Source organism: Salvelinus alpinus, chromosome 7 (assembly GCF_045679555.1).
Source record: "Salvelinus alpinus chromosome 7, SLU_Salpinus.1, whole genome shotgun sequence".
Classification (NCBI taxonomy): Eukaryota; Metazoa; Chordata; class Actinopteri; order Salmoniformes; family Salmonidae; genus Salvelinus; species Salvelinus alpinus.
In genome coordinates, this window is record NC_092092.1 from 54,353,613 (window position 1) to 54,370,556 (window position 16,944).

The 16,944-nt window shown below is 42.6% G+C and overlaps 2 protein-coding genes across 3 annotated transcripts; both read left to right on the plus strand.

The window, feature by feature from the left end:
- Positions 1 to 132: 132 nt before the first annotated feature.
- On the plus strand, positions 133 to 8,630 carry LOC139581214 (NADH-ubiquinone oxidoreductase subunit 8-like). The gene is made up of 7 exons (XM_071410734.1): positions 133 to 269; positions 1,027 to 1,081; positions 1,168 to 1,236; positions 1,378 to 1,467; positions 3,110 to 3,282; positions 7,854 to 7,982; positions 8,173 to 8,630. The coding sequence occupies exons 2-7, from the start codon at positions 1,042 to 1,044 to the stop codon at positions 8,302 to 8,304; spliced, it is 633 nt and encodes a 210-aa protein (XP_071266835.1). The 5' UTR covers positions 133 to 269; positions 1,027 to 1,041; the 3' UTR covers positions 8,305 to 8,630.
- Positions 8,631 to 8,972: 342 nt separating this feature from the next.
- LOC139581215 (GTP-binding nuclear protein Ran) lies at positions 8,973 to 13,117 on the plus strand. Of its 2 annotated transcripts, none has more exons than XM_071410735.1 (7): positions 8,973 to 9,071; positions 10,349 to 10,413; positions 10,575 to 10,659; positions 11,043 to 11,168; positions 11,692 to 11,879; positions 12,352 to 12,522; positions 12,738 to 13,117. In XM_071410735.1, exons 2-7 carry the CDS (start codon positions 10,381 to 10,383, stop codon positions 12,780 to 12,782), a joined length of 648 nt encoding a protein of 215 aa, XP_071266836.1. In that variant the 5' UTR covers positions 8,973 to 9,071; positions 10,349 to 10,380; the 3' UTR covers positions 12,783 to 13,117. The 2 variants fall into 2 exon arrangements, with proteins under 2 accessions (XP_071266836.1, XP_071266837.1); XM_071410736.1 differs by lacking the exon at positions 8,973 to 9,071 and adding an exon at positions 9,074 to 9,162.
- The last annotated feature ends 3,827 nt before the right edge of the window (positions 13,118 to 16,944 follow it).

The following is a 16,944-nucleotide window of genomic DNA, read 5'->3' on the forward strand; positions in this document are numbered from 1 at the left end:
ACCAGTCTCCACTGGTGTGTATGTCTGTGTCTAAGTGACTGTGTATAATAGGAGGGTGGTGTGATGAATAATACCATATTTTGATATGCACTGGATAGTAAGTGCATAGAACTTTGCCACATTCAAAATGGCGACTATGTCTACCCAGGCTTACAGTAAGTACACCGCTGTTTCACAAGCCTCTTCTGAGTTTCCCTCCTCTCGTGGGCAACAGTGCCAGTGCAGTGGCGGTTGTCCCTTGCGTCTTTTGTCACAGGTTGTGGGAGCAGGTATGTTTCTTTCTGTTTTACAATGTTTGATGCTGTTTTATTAAACAAAGTTGTAATTTGACATGTTTATTTCGTTTTTGAATCGTTATTCCTGCATTTTCAATGACAGTGCTTAGAATACTTGCGAAGTAAACGGTCCGGTCTGGACAGCGATATTTAAGTGCGCAGCATGTAATTATTGTTGCCTGGACAGCTTCACCATCATATGGTCCAGACAGCTCAGACAGCCTACTGTCGATAGTGAGTTATTATTCAGAGTTTTAAATAGAACCGTTTTCCCTCAAGGTTTATTTATCAAAACAGCCTAGTTAAAGTTATAAACTATTCGTGATTTACGAGAAACTGCACGCTTTGTCTTAAAACTTCCTTTGCTAGTGACAACGTATTCCTACAGTTGTAGCCTATACATTGTAGATTTTGGGGGGTTATAATTGTACGGGAGCCTACAGTATTTATTTATAAGGTCAGTGTGATTGGCTGTGAAAGTGTTTATGCATTGCGCCTTTGCGTGACCTGTGACGTCGGCCTAAAAGCCAGATTGGGGATGGGAGATTAGGAAAGTGCAGGGTAAAGCAGCTGCCTGACAATCTGTTCACCACCTTACATACACTCACAAAGAGGTTTGTGTTTAGGATGTGCTCACTAGAGAGAAGAGGGTTGTTTCTGCTGTTGGACATGTGGGATCAGGAATCCACCATTTTGCCTATTTGCCTCATTGACCAACTATTCAACAAATGCTCCATATCTCTCTTTCCAGGTTCTTCTTGCTTTGATGTCTACTGCGGTGCGTTTGCTTTACTGCCCCAGGCCAGGTAAGACTAGACGGCTGTAAATCAAATTGCATTCATTGGGGGGGTGACGGCTACATGTGTCACTGTCTTCTCTGTTTCTTTGGTAGGCACCTTTGGAGTTATCAGCCCCGGTTTGGTTCGACACTTCAGCCTCAGTGTGCAGAGAGGGATGTACAGTAAGTAACACAAATGTTGATATTCAGTAGTACCCATAACAACAAATTTAATTTGGCTTCATAGCTGCCTCTCTTCATCTCTTCTTCTCTTTCTCATCTCTCTCTCTCGTATCTTGTTCTCCACTCTCTGTGTGTGTATAGAGTATGTGAATGCCAAGGAACTTCCTCTTGATATGAGGTCCATCACAGACCGAGCTGCTCAGACTCTCCTGTGGACCGAGCTCTTCAGAGGTGACACACACCACTTGCATAACACAGTTTCTCTGGAGTCCCCCCCTCTAAAATAAAAATCTAAATCAAAGTACATACTCTACCAACCACTGTCCATGGTGCTGAAATTGCGACATGTCTATGCGACTGGCAAACATTTATAGGTTTTCTGGGGTGCCAGAGCTTAGCTTTAGCTAATGGATAAATGTTTATTGGTAGGCCTATTTGGTCGGCATTTTCTCATGTTAAGCCTAACATTTCACAAAGCTATACACAGTGTCGCAATGCTGGTATTTTTAGACTGCTGGCTGGCAGCAATAATGTAATTAAAGTTGGAAATTCAAACATTGCAGATTCTAAAATAAATGTTTGATGCAACAGCATACTAATCAGCTACCAATTAATGTTTGGGGGAGTAAGCAACTGTCCTGTATAGGTTACCTGAATCTGCATGAGATGAGCCGTCCTCACACTCTCACCCAGCTTGGATAAAATGTGTGCGTATAACCAGTCTATTAATGCCAAATAATAGTCAGTCCATCCTCAAAACACGAGCTTATTAGGGTTTGTTTCATTATGCAGTGTACTATCTATTGCTATATACCGTATTTAGCTTCTATTTATAAACTTTTTAATAAAAATTCACATCAAACAGCCTAACAATGAGGAAAAAGTAGTTGGCTTGAGGATAAATTCAGCCACTATTGATTGTTGAACTCAGCAGGTTTTGTCTGGCTAGTAGCCTACACAAATGGGCTGCAACATTCAAGGTCAATTAAATCCAACTCAAGAGACTCCCCTGGTGTCCTGAAGTCCTTCTTTTTTGTGTGCAAATGTTTTCACCACGGCCTGTAGGTCCAGGTTGGGGGCCTGACTGTTTTCTATAGTGAGTATTACCAACCCAGACAGTCTTTCCTGACACATTGTGCATTATATGTCCATTGTGCTGCACACAATTTAAACACAGTCTTGAATGATGCATGCCAAGAAAGACCAGCGATAAGAGACAGTTGATATTGCAACCACACAACTCAAACGCTGGTTCAACATGTATGAACAAAAACGCAAACTGCTATCTTTGTTCCGCCCTCAAGAACTGTTGTCTGCTAAAGACGATAATCTGTTTGCATCTGGCAATTTATCGTCTGTCCAGTATCCAGATGAGCTGTCCCCAGAGCTTCCTGGAGGCGACAGTTAATCTCTTTCCGTAACGCGTTGAGGCTGGCAATTAAGAATGAGAGGCTCAATTAAAGATGTTACAAACTTGCTAATTTTGAAGCACAACTCCCTTCTCCACAGTTTTCCTGATGTTGCTACATCAATATAGCTGTTTTTACCATCCCTGTAACTATCGCTTCTGCAGAGATGTTGTTTTCTAAACTAAAAACCACATAGAACTACCTGAGTAAGCTCCCCTCATTCACTTTTACAGTCACATTCCTGAAGCCCAAGAAATGAACGTTTAGCTTGCTAGTACATGTGGAAATGAAAAAGGTTTATGAATAACTTTTTGGAGGGTTACTGCCAATGATTTATTAAGTAAAATAAATTAGACATCGATGACAGGCTAGTGGGGTCCCAGAGCTTTGCGGTACTCCGGTGATGTGCACACACACACCATAAGTGACATTTATTTACCTGTCTTTCCCACACACTCCTCCAGGATTGGGGATGACTATGAGTTACCTATTCCGCGAGCCCGCTACCATCAATTACCCATTTGAGAAGGGTCCCCTGTCTCCTCGTTTCCGTGGTGAACACGCTCTGCGCCGGTACCCCAACGGAGAGGAGCGCTGTATCGCCTGCAAGCTGTGTGAGGCTGTCTGCCCTGCCCAGGTGACCCATATACACCCACATAAACACACTGGTAAAGCACTACACTGCCCTCAATGCCCTGGCCACTAGACTCAATAGTACTACAAACTACTGTATGTAGGCATATGCATCATTAATACCTGCTTGCCTTCGTAAAGTATTCAGACCCCTTGACTTTTTCCACATTGCAATAGGTTACAGCCTTATTCTAAAATTGATTACATCGTTTTTTCCATCCATCAATTGACACACAATACCCCATAATGACAAAGCAAAAACAGTTTTTTATACATTTTTGCTCATTTATAAAAATAAACTTAAATATCACATTTACTTAAGTATTAAGACCCTCTACTCAGTACTTTGTTGAAGCACCTTTGGCAGTGATTACAGCCTCAAGTCTTCTTGGGTATGATGCTACAAGCTTGGCACACCTGTATTTGGGGAGTTTCTCCCATTCTTCTCTGCAGATCCTCTCAAGCTCTGTCTGGTTGGATGGGGAGTGTCGCTGCACAGCTATTTTCAGGTCCCTCCAGAGATGTTCGATCGGGTTCAAGTGGCTCTGTAGCAGGTTTTCATCAAGGATCTTTCTGTACTTTGCTCCGTTCATCTTTGCCTCGAACCTGACTAGTCTCCCAGTCCCTGACGCTCAAAAACATCCCCACAGCATGATGCTGCCATCACCATGCTTCACTGTATGGATGGTGCCAGGTTTCCTCCAGACGTGACGCTTGGCATTCAGGCCAAAGAGTTCAATCTTGGTTTCATCAGATCAGAGAATTGTGTTTCTCATGGTCTGAGTCTTTAGGTTCCTTTTGGCAAACTCCAAGCGGGCTGTCATCTGCCTTTTACTGAGGAGTGGCTTCCGTCTGGCAACTCTACCATAAAGGCCTGATTGGTGGAGTGTTGCAGAGATGGTTGTCCTTCTGGAAGGTTCTGCCATCTCCACAGAGGAACTCTGTCAGAGTGGCCATCGGGTTCTTGGTCACCTCCCTGACCAAGGCTCTTCTACCCCAATTGCTCAGTTTGGCCGGGCGTCCAGCTCTAGGAATAGTCTTGGTAGTGTTCTTGGGACTCTTCAATGCTGCAGACATTTTTTGGTAAACTTCCTCGACGCAATCCTGTCTCGGAGCTCTACGGACAATTCCTTTGACCTCATGACTTGGGTTTTGGTCTGACATGCACGTCAACTGTGGGACCTTATAAAATCAATTGAATTTACCACAGGTGGACAGCAATCAAGTTGTGGAAACATCTCAAGGATGATCAATGGGAATAGGATGCACTTGAGCTTAATTTCGAGTCTCATATGTAAATAAGGTATTTATGTCTAAAAACCTGTTTTTACTTTGTCATTATGTGGTATTATGTGTAGTTTGAGGATTTTCTATTTTTTTCATCCATTTTAGAACAAGGCTGTAACGTAACAAAATGTGGAAAAAGTCAAGGAGTCTGAATACTTTCCGACGGCACTGTGTATATACAAAAGTATGCGTACAACCCTTCAAATGAGTGTATTCGGCTATTTCAGCCACACCCGTTTCTGACAGGTGTAGAAAATCGAGCACACATTCATTCTCCATAGACAAACATTGGCAGTAGAGTGGCATTACTGAAGAGCTCAGTGACTTTCAATGTGGCACCGTCATAGGATGCCACCTTTCCAACAAGTCAGTTCATCAAATTTCTGCCCTGCTAGAGCTGCCCCGGTCAACTGTAAGTCCTGTTATTGTAAAATGTGGAAACGTCAAGGAGCAACAACGGCTTAGCCGTGAAGTGGTAGACCACACAAGCTCACAGAACAGGATCGCCATGTGCTGAAGCGCGTAAAAATTGTCTGTCCTCGGTTGCAACAATCACTACCGAGTTCCAAACTGACTCTGGAAGCAACATCAGCACAAGAATTGTTCTTCTTATTCGATGGGGTTTAACGGCGGTTGGCATCCAATGTTAATGGTGCATTACCGCCACCAGCTGGACAGGGTATTGAATAAGAAACACACAAAAAACATTCCGGGAAAGGGGAAAACGACATCATACAAAATAAAACAAGACAACTATTATTATTATTTTTTACAAAAACATCATACTTCTTCAATCATAGTCCTCTCCAAAATACATCCCTACACAGGCTCAGGGGACTGTGATGGGGTTACATTCACCGACGGGATTTCTTGCACGGCCTCGGCTATGAAATCACGAAGAGCCCAAAAACATTCAGCGGCATTCACAATGATTCCAATTTTCTTAGACTTCCCTGCTTGTGCTGTACAGTTTATGACCATTGCAATAAATAATACAAAGTCCATCTTTTTAACATGTAGCATTTCACTATCCCTCGGTTGATGAGAAACATTCACTGGTCTTGGTGGCTCTACTACCATTGCTTCTTCCCTGCCACTTGTTCTGTCCCATTTTCTCACCGCCTCCAGATAGGAGACATGCTGGACACGCCTTACCCTTGCCACCTCATTCTTCTTCAGCCTAACAGGGCATTCCAAGAATTCAGGTACATGTTCACCTCCACAGTTGCAGCATTTCCCTTCATCTGGCATACAATATTTTTCCCTTTTGCACACACTTGACACATGACCAAATCTTTTACATGTATGACACTGAAGGGGCTTGTGCACAGAATCTCTTACAGGGTATATCATAAATCCTAACTTTATATGTGAAGGGAGAGACTCTTTATCAAAGAACAGTAGCATGGATGAAGTGAACTTCTTTTCTCCGTCCACCATACAGGTCAATCGACATCCACCAACCACTCCATCGATGTCTTCAGTAACATCCTCTGCCTTTATTTCTTGCGCCACCCCAGAAATAACCCCCTTGATAGGCTCCCTGCTACGAGTCTTAAAACACGCTTCTTCTGCTCCACAGACACACAAAACAACTAAATAAGACCACTTCTTGTGACTCTCACCGACTCCACACTTTCTTCCAACACATTCCAGATTTTCCTGGAGACGTTAAACGGATTTCCCAAGTATCATTGATCCAAAACCGTGACTCCGACCAAAAACGAGTCTCTAGTGTTTTCCTATTTTCCAACAGCTTTACTTCTCTTGTTTCGCTTTTTTTCTTTGTCACTGTAACCCACTCATTCTCACTTTCTGTACTATTAGCTTCACTCGACTCACTAGCAGTTTCAAACAAAAGCTCAGTTTCCGCCATCTCCGTTCCACCGTTTCCCAAACTCAGTTCTGGGTGCACGTTTTTGTTGTTTTTCCTTCTTCCGGGCCATATCTTTCTTTAGCTATCTATCTACATGTATGAACGTGGTTTATCGTTGATAAAACCACACAAGAACTGTTCATCGGCAACTCTATGAAATGGGTTTCCATGGCCGAGCAGCTGCACACAAGCCTAAGATCACCATGTGCAATGCCAAGCTTTGGCTAGAGTGGTGTAAAGCTCGCCGCCATTGGATTCTGGATCAGTGGAAGAGCGCTCTCAGGAGTGATGAATCACGCTTCACCATCTGGCAGTCCGACAGACGAATCTGGGTTTGGCGGATGCCAGGAGAACGCTACCTGCATCAATGCATAGTGCCAACTGTAAAGTTTGGTGGAGGAGGAATAATGGTCTGGGGCTTTTTTTCATGGTTCGGACTAGGCCCTTTAGTTCCAGTGAAGGGAAATCTTAACATGCATACAATGACATTCAAGACGATCCTGTGCTTCCAACTTTGTGGCAACAGTTTTGGGAAGGCCCTTCCCTGTTTCAGCATGACAATACCCCCGTGCAAAAAGTGAGGTCCATACAGAAATGGTTTGTCGAGATTGGTGTGGAAGAACTTGACTGGCCTGTACAGAGCCCTGACCTCAACCCCATCAAACACCTTTGGGAGGAACTGGAACGCCGACTGTGAGCCAGGCCTAATCATCCAAAATCAATGCCCGACTTCACTAATGCACTTGTGGCTGAATGGAAGCAAGTCCCCGCAGCAGTGTTCCAACAGCTAGTGGAAAGCCTTCCCAGAAGAGTGGAGGATGTTATAGCAGCAAAGTGGGGACCAACTCCATATTAATGCCCATGATTTTGTAATGAGATGTTCGACAAGCAGGTGTCCACATACTTTTGGTCATGTAGTGTACCTGCAGTCCATAACACTATCCAGGGTATCGGTAACTTCATATACTTTACTATGCAATGGTACCCCAACCAGGTAACCCCTGCAAAGTCCAGTTACCTCCCCCGGTAATCGAATACGCCCTGCACAGCTCATAGGGTACACACTGGTTGTGTCCGAATACCCATATTAGCGTACTACATACTTAAACTGAATACTAATTTTCACGTTTGATCTAGTAGAATTCACTTGTCTTTTCCGAAGCACGTGTTTGACAACAACTGATAATCAGATAAATTGATGCGCTGTTCTACAATGAACGAATGGCGGGAGTCAACGTAATCGCGCATTAGATGACGCAATCTGAGTACTGTTTTGGAAATTTCACATACTATTACACTTTCTGTTTTCATATTATTTAGTATGAAGGTATTGGTATTCGGACACTGACATTGTTTATTTCCCTCGGCCTGCTCATTCTGTCCTCTCTCTGCTGCCCCCGTGTCTGCCCCAGGCCATTACCATTGAGGCTGAGACTCGTGCAGACGGCAGCAGAAGGACCACTCGCTACGACATCGACATGACCAAGTGCATCTACTGTGGCTTCTGCCAGGAGGCCTGCCCTGTTGATGCTATTGTGGAGGTAAACAGCTGGCAAGCTCACTCTCTCACACACACACTCACTCACTCACTCACTCACTCACTCAGAGCTTGTCAAATTCTAGTGGCTTTGGTCATTCTAGAACAGAACTTTCAGTAGCATATTCTACAACATCTGGTGTATTCTAGGGTTAAGGGTTTCCTGACTTATTTAACTTTTTCATGTCCTTCAGGGTCCAAACTTTGAGTTTGCCACGGAGACCCACGAGGAGTTGCTGTACAACAAAGAGAAGCTGCTGAACAATGGAGATCAGTGGGAGTCGGAGATTGCTGCCAACATACAGGCAGACTACCTCTATAGATAGACCATCATACTGGCACACCAATCACCATCATACTGGCTAACTACCTATACTATGCATACTGTAAACACTAAGACAATCCTATGTCAATTAATAATACACCAACTACGCAATAGATCATACTTTTAACATAGAGCCAGTAGGCATATTGTCAAAGTCAAATAAACACGCACAAGTGTAAAAGCAAAAGCGCACACATTTGCATTAATCACTATTTGATTCAAGTGTATACCTCATGCAAATGTTGTCATATGAGATTTTGAATAAGTAACTGTCGATTTAATTGTAGCTTATTTATTTGTAAGAAAATAAATTGTGTTCTGAAGGCCTCCTGTTTGTACTTTTTCATACTGATTTGGGTATGAAGTACATGTGTGATTGAATGAAGATTAGAAAGTGATGGTTTGTCATAGCTTGAATACAAATATTATAGCTTGCACTCTTTTCCATTGTCTAGAAATCATATGGTCAAATTGCAGAAGAAATTACTGAGAAAAAAAGCAACCATGGCAACAAAACAAAACGTGCATGTTACATTTTACAAAACGTTCATCATTTGTTTTTAAACCATCATAAAGCTGTCCTGATAAAGCTTTACTACGTGTATATCACAGAGTCGCAACGTTTTTTTTTTTATATCTCAATTGTTACAACAAAAATAGTTTATAGCTGGCGTTGATCACGTGATATGAGCGGAAACTGACTCAGGTCATCGCTGAATCTCCCGCGAACGCAGCCATTTACTCTTTTCCGCTTCGTTTCAACGCCGGGTGAGTCTGAACATTTTTCCTGATGTGACGCTAGTCTAAATTCAATTTCTAATCATTGTGAATCAAAATTGGGACAATCAGAGACACCTAAGTGCGTTATTGGTGTATTTATATCTTCAGTTTAGTAATTATTTTGTCAATAAGCGAAGTTATTAGACAGTTTTATTGATTTCTAGGACCACGTTAGCTTTGAGTAGCTCTAGTAGCGAAATGCTAGCTAACGTTAGATGGCAACTTTAATTTATTGTTTCGTTTATAGATTTCATTGAGGATGTTTCGTTATATTGTTATTGTCCATACCAATATCAGATTGTAGCAGTTTTGTGCAGGGTTAATTTGTTACATAACAGAACCATTACTTAGACTGTTAACTAACCAGAGAACGGATTGTGCTGCACAGACATTGTTCCAGCCGAAACTAGAAAAGTGCGGCAGCCTGCTGAATGGCGCATTCATTAAATGCTAACTAGCTAACGTACGCGCTAGCTAGCCATCCTCGGCGTTTAGACTGCATGCTGTGCTAGCTAGCTAACGTGACATCACATGAACTGATTAATACTATATTTAGAAGGCATAACTACAGGCCTGCATTTAGGTTATCGGTCGGATTGTTTACACGTTGTAAATCCTGATTTGTCAGATGTCCGGAAATATGCAAAGGTTTAGGAATAAATTGCTAGTTTAATAAAACGCGCAGCTAGTTACCAAGGTTTCTTGTTGGTTAGCTTGGACGCGTGCTGCTATGTCGAATGGTTGTTTGGTTGTTGTAGTTCAGTGGTTCACAAACTGCTGTGGGGCGGGGGACCCGAAGAAGAAAACATTTGTATAAAGGAACTCTGTCGAGCTTTAAACATACTTTTGAACGTTGTAATAGTGCATTATCAGTTAATCTTGTCCTGTTCGTCATTGCACACTTTAGAGAGCTATTTATAACTTGTCAGAAATGTCCAGATCAACTAGCCCATGTCAGCCAAGGTTTCTTTATTTAGTTTTTTTAGCCCATGTATATTGTAATTTGTCACTCAATATTCCATTAAACATGAGACACTGTGTAGAATTGCAGAAAACAAGATTTAAACCAGCAAAATTCTCTCCAACGAGGGGTGTCAAAAGAAATGGACAGCGCAGAATGTTCCCGAGTGGGAAAAGTTTGGGAACCCCCTTTTTCAAAACTACAATCTCATTAGCCACTACTAGTTAGTTAGTTGATACAGCTAGCCAGGGTAGCCAGCTAACTGTACTAGCTCGCTAACCATACCACCCTGTCTGTGTTTTAGGAGAACATAAAAAACCCACGACACATTCCACAATGGCAGAGGGAGAGCCGCAGGTCCAGTTCAAGGTGAGGATTTTTTCTTCTATCTCACACATTTACTGTTTATTTTGTTTTAGAACATGAAGCAGGATCATGTTGAGTTAGGTCATGGCTGGCTAGCTAGCTGCCGCCCCCCCCCCCCAACCCCGCCAGTTGTGTTCCAACTTCTAACGCTCTTACCCTCTCAGCTTGTGTTGGTTGGCGATGGAGGAACGGGAAAGACCACTTTCGTCAAAAGACATTTGACGGGAGAGTTTGAGAAGAAATATGTTGGTAAGTTGCTCCCCATCAGCATTTAGTTACTTACACCAACACATCCACATGTTTTAGGCTTTTGCACTCAGCCTGTAGTGGTAGAATGGTTTATTGGAGTTTTAGTCATTGGGAGGGAGCCATGTCACACTGCAGAGGCCTCCAATAAGAAAGAGAGGGTACATGGAGGCACCAGATAACATCGTGCAGCAAGGGATCGACTCGGAATGAAACCAACAGCCACCATTCCAGCACCTGTTTCTAAACGGTCTCTTCCTCTTCTGCCCACTTCCTCTTTTCTCTCCCTTATTTCTCGCTACCTCTCCCTGTCTCCCTCTCATCTCTCCCTTCTTTCGCCTGTCCTGTTGGGTTTCTGCTCTTCTCTCCCCTTTCCGTCTTTCCAGCCACGCTGGGAGTGGAGGTGCACCCGCTGGTCTTCCACACCAACAGGGGGGCCATCAAATACAATGTGTGGGACACAGCCGGGCAGGAGAAGTTTGGAGGGCTCCGAGATGGCTACTACATCCAAGGTATTGTATAAACGTGCTTGTTTGCTTGGCCTGGAAGTTTTGCTGACCAGGAGGGAAAACTCTGGGCCCTAGTTAATAAAAATAACTCCCTGCTCTTCTGACATACTTGCCTACAGAGCTTTGTATGGAATATCACTGGTCAGTTCTTATAACCGAGAGCTAAAGTTCAGCACCGATTTAAAAGGGGGGGGAACGTGTGTGTGTGTGTATATATATATATATATATATATATATATATATATATATTTTTTTTTTTAATAACCTTGCCCTGAAGTAGATTACTTTTAGTCAATGAAGAAGTTGCCACCCCAGGGCCAGGAACTGTCTAGTAAAGAATGCAAAGCTATTCTGGGTAAACTGCCCCCTCCAGTAAGGATGCTATGTTGAGTAGATTCATGTTGTGACACTCCCTCTCTACATCCTTCTCTTGCTTTCTTTGCCTCTTCACTCTCTGAATCCCCTTCTGTGCTTTTTTTTCTCTGCTCCCTCGTTCCTCTCCACTCTCCTCCTTTCTGCTCTCCAGCCCAGTGCGCAATCATCATGTTTGACGTCACGTCCCGAGTCACCTACAAGAACGTACCCAACTGGCATCGTGATCTGGTGCGAGTCTGTGAGAACATTCCCATAGTCCTCTGCGGCAACAAGGTAGACATCAAAGACAGGAAAGTCAAAGCCAAGAGCATCGTATTCCATCGCAAGAAGAACCTCCAGGTACTTTAATATATACACACTTTAATATAGTTGACTAGCGGTGTTGTACCAAGCTACCCCCTGTACCCGGACTTTGAACTACTCCCCTCTGGGTACAGGGCATCCCTCTGCAAGAAAAACACAACTAGACAATAATTTGTGCCAGGTGTGATATCCCTCCTAAATAGTTCGGGCGAATGTTCCTATCGACTCAGTAAGGCCAGCCAGCAATTTTTTTTAAAATAATGTTTTATTGGTATGTAACAGGTATGAAAGTTGTATTGTCAATTTTGTTTTGTATTTAAACACCACTTTAAACATGTATATGACACTGCAACAAAACTTCCCCATGGGGACAATAAAGTCAGTAAGTATAGTAGTGTATCTGGGTTTCTGTGCAAACTGAGACATTCCCTGATGAAATAATGGGTAAATAAACATTTTAGACCTTGTTCTCCACAGCTATGTTATAACCATCTTCTCTCTCTCACAGTACTACGATATCTCTGCCAAGAGTAATTACAACTTTGAGAAGCCCTTCCTGTGGCTAGCACGGAAGCTGATTGGAGACCCCAACCTGGAGTTCGTGGCCATGCCCGCTCTCGCCCCACCAGAGATCCTCATGGACCCCTCCCTCGCAGCGCAGTACGAGCATGACCTCAAAGTGAGTAGAACCGCACAGTGGATGGACTGCGTCGAGACAGTCAAATGTTATCGGTTTAAATTGGATCAGAAGGTTCTGATCTAATCAGTGTCTTACCGTAGGAAATTGGATCAGAATGGCTAGATGATAACAACATGCATCAATGTTGCTGATTTGTAAATGGTGTATCGTCGTAACCCTAACCGTTATTCACCTCTGTCTCCCCCCCTCTCCAGGTTGCATCAGAAACAGCGCTCCCAGATGAAGATGATGACCTTTAACCTGTTGTGTATGTATGTATGACCCCCCCCCATCCCCGTGTGTCAGGAAGTTGTTGGAGTTTGGCCCCTTTAAATGTAAAATCCCGTTGCAGATTTATTTTTATTTTGGAACTTTTTTTCCGTTTCTGTTTTAAAACAGATAAAAATACAAACTTGGTAAAGTCGTGTGGTTCTCTAGTTTCATTGTAAGACACCCGCCCTAGTGTTGGCATGGTAATGTGCAACTCACCATCATCAAGCACCACCCTCTGCCCTTACCCGGCACACGCTGGACTAATCGACTGACCGGAAGCACTTGGGGGAATAAACTTTGAATAAAAACATTCTCAATACAACATGCAGTTGTCTTTGATTCGTTGTTTTGACATGTCGTTGGGGGTAGAAGTTGAGCATTGTAGACTCAAATCTATCCAGTAGCTGATTGATTAAGTAAACTTGCCAGGGTTGGGGTGAATTTCAATTCGGGAAGTAAACTGAAATTCAAATTTCCCTATGAGGAAAAATTGTTTTATTGGAATTTCCATAATTGAGTGGAAATGAAATGGGCTCTGACCCTGATACTCTGTATTGTGCCGGTGTGGTTTAACTTCTGAAGAAAACACCACTTACCCAGGTTCCTTTTTGATATGACTTCACAATATATTTAAATGATATCTCCCAATGCCCTGGTGGGAATATCACGCATTTGGTAAAATAAAAAAGGGCAGATGAACAAAAATGTTTAACTTTTTGCTTATCCAGTATGTGAGGGCATGTGGCACACTGCAGATGTATTCCATCCTGTTTACTCAGGAGGACTTCATTGCAGACTCCTGGCGAGTCTTTAAACACCATGGTTAAAGAGGTGCAACTACTTTTTAAATATGGCCACGGACTTGAAGCTAATGTTATGTACTGAACAAAAATATAAACGCAACATGTAAAGTGTTGGTCCCATGTTTCATGAGCTGAAATGAAAGGTCGCATTTTCCATATGCTCAAAAAGCTTATTTCTCTCAAATATTGTGAACAAATTTGTTTATGTACCTGTTACTAAGCGTTTCCCATTTGCCAAGATAATCCAGCCATCTGACCGGTGTGGCATGTAAAGAAGCTAATTAAACAGTGTTATCATTACACAGTTGGACCTTGTGCTGTGGACAAAAGGCCACTAAAATGTGCAGTTATGCTACAACACAATGCCACAGATGTCTCAAGTTTTGAGAGAGCGTGCAATTGAAATGTTAACTGCAGGAATGTCCACCAGAGCTGTTGCCAGATTATTGAATGTTCCAATTCTCTACCATGAGCCGCCTCCAATGTCATTTTAGGGAACTTTGCAAACGTCCAACCGCAGATCACGTTTAACCACGCCAGCCCAGGACCTCCACATCCGGCTTCTTCACCTGCGGGATCGTCTGAGACCAGCCAGCTGTACTGCTGATGAAACGGAGGAGTATTTCTATCTGTAATAAAGCCTTTTGTGGATATGAACTCACTTGCCAAGTGGGTGGGCCTACGCTCTCCCAGGCCCACCTATGGCTGCGTCCCTGCCCAGTCATGTGAAATCCATAGATTAGGACCTAAAATATATTAACCCTGGATTTCAGTACTCTACCCTGCACCTTAGAAACTACTGCCCTATGTACATAGTCATTGAATAATGGTCACTTTAATAATGCTTCTACACCTGCATTGCTTGCTGTTTGGGGTTTTAGGCTGGGTTTCTGTACAGCACTTCGAGATATTAGCTGATGTACGAAGGGCTATATAAAATAAACTTGATTTGTTTACCTGCTGTCCTATATAACTAATGGCATATTAGTTATATAGGACAGCAGGTAAAGTTTATTACACTTTTTCTACTCATATGCTGTCTATACACACCATTGTATACATATTTATATTCTGGACTCAAACATTGCTTTTGTATTTTTGTTAGGTATTACTGGAATGTTGGAGCAAGAAACAAGCATTTTGCTGCACCTGCGATAACATCTGCAAAATATGTGATGACCAATAACATTTGATTTTAATTGCTGATGCTATGGGCTTTGAAGCCACCGGTAGGACATATTGGCACTCATATATAATTTAAAAGTATGTATTACATGCATTTCTATAGTAATTTTTTTTTTTTACGACGGTGTAGGAGTGCCAAGATGGTGGCTTCAACACAGCGCCCCCAATCAGTAATCTAATGTCTATATAAATAATTTGTTGTCTATTCCCCGCGCTACGCTCTATTGGGTTGCAGTTTGTCGGAAAGACCACTGGGTGTCAGCCTTGTTGCGTCTTAGAGAAATCAACATTCCCCGTTCCGCAAGGCTCTGATTGTAGTCTCATTGATTGTGGACTCGTAACAGCCAGTGGTCCAATCAGATCGACACGATGCAGGATTTCAACAATTCTCAACATTCACGAACGTTCCAGTCCTCAAATTCACTTTAATAGGATTTGTGTTGATTATTGATTAGTTATGTCTGTAAATTGTTTAGTGTGTGTATTTTGAGAGAGAAGGGCGGGTATGGTATTGTGCGCGAGGCTAGACGGCTACTTGCCCACTCTCATTCGTGGTGGTGCCATAATAAAACACAACAAAAGCTAACAAATGATCACTCACAGGCCACCCATAAAAAAACCTTTCCTTATCCTTGCTTAACAGAGGGTGGTGCGATCTACCTAACGCATCACCGGGGGCAAACTACCTGCCATCCAAGACACCTACAGCACCTGATGTCACAGGAAGGCCAAAAAGATCATCAAGGACCTCAACCACCTAAGCCACGGCCTGTTCACCCCGCTATCATCCAGCGGTGAGGTCGGTACGGGTGAATCAAAACTGAGACCGAGAGACTGAAAAATAGCTTCTATCTCAAGGCCATCAGACTGTTAAACAGCCGTCACTAGCCGGATTCCACCCGCTTACGTAACCCTGCACCTTAGTGGTTGCTGCCCTATATACATAGACTTGGAATCACTGGCCACTTTAATGTTTACATACTGCTTTACTCATTCCATATGTATATACAGTATTCTATTCTACTATATTTTAGTCAATATCACTCCGACATTGTTCAATCTAATATTTATATTTTTCTTTATTCCATTATTTTACTTTTAGATTACTGTGTATTGTTGTGAACTGTTAGATACCACTACACTGTTGGCGCTAGGAACACAAGCATTTTTCGCTACACCCGCAATATCATCTGCTAAATATGTGTATGTGACCAATAAAATGTGATTTTAACTGAGAGAGAGATGACATATCTGTGTGACAGTGAATGAGTGAATGTTAGATCCCACAAGAGGTGAAGCAGAATAGTCTATAAACATCGACCCTGTGTAGGCCTATTTACCAAACAAATGTACGCACATACCCGTGAGTAAATACGCAGAGACGTGAAGCACATTCCGTTGCGTGCAGGCTTTTTCTACGAGAATATCCTAATCTCATATTGTCACTGTCAATGTGGGTGTTTTCACTCTTGGTCCCTTTCAGACATTTTTTTGTGAACTCAGTGAGGCTCCTTACATTTTTTGTCCAGTGTGAACACTCAAATATGACTCCTCAAAAGAGTCCCCGAAGCAAACCGAACTGAAACCATCTCAAGAGGTGGTCTGAGTTAGTTTCGCTTGGAGTCCGTGATCTGGATCCTTTTTTAGGTCAATGTGTACACAAAGCTCCCCAGGTTCACTTGTCATTATTCCCGCACCACACACTAGACTACAGCAACACTTTCTTTTTTTTACCCCAGAATTCACTATTTTATTTTTTACTTAACCTTTATTTAACGAGGCAAGTCAGTTAAGAACAAATTCTTATTTACAATGACGACCTACCAACAGGCCTCATGCGGGGACAGGGGCCTGGGATTAAAATAAATAAATACAACATAAATACAGGACAAAACACATATCACAACAAGAGGGACAACACAACACTACATAAAGAGAGACCCAAGACAACAACATAGCAAGGCAACAACACATGACACAACATGGTATCAGCACAAAACATGGTACAAACATTATTATTATTATTATTATTACTTTAAAGATGACTATATGTGAAAACACCCTGAAGTTACATGAATTCCACTGAGACTGTGCTTCCCCTTTATAGGACATTGGTTGGCCAACACGCACAGGTAGGTATCACGCTGGCCTGGGCGTGGCC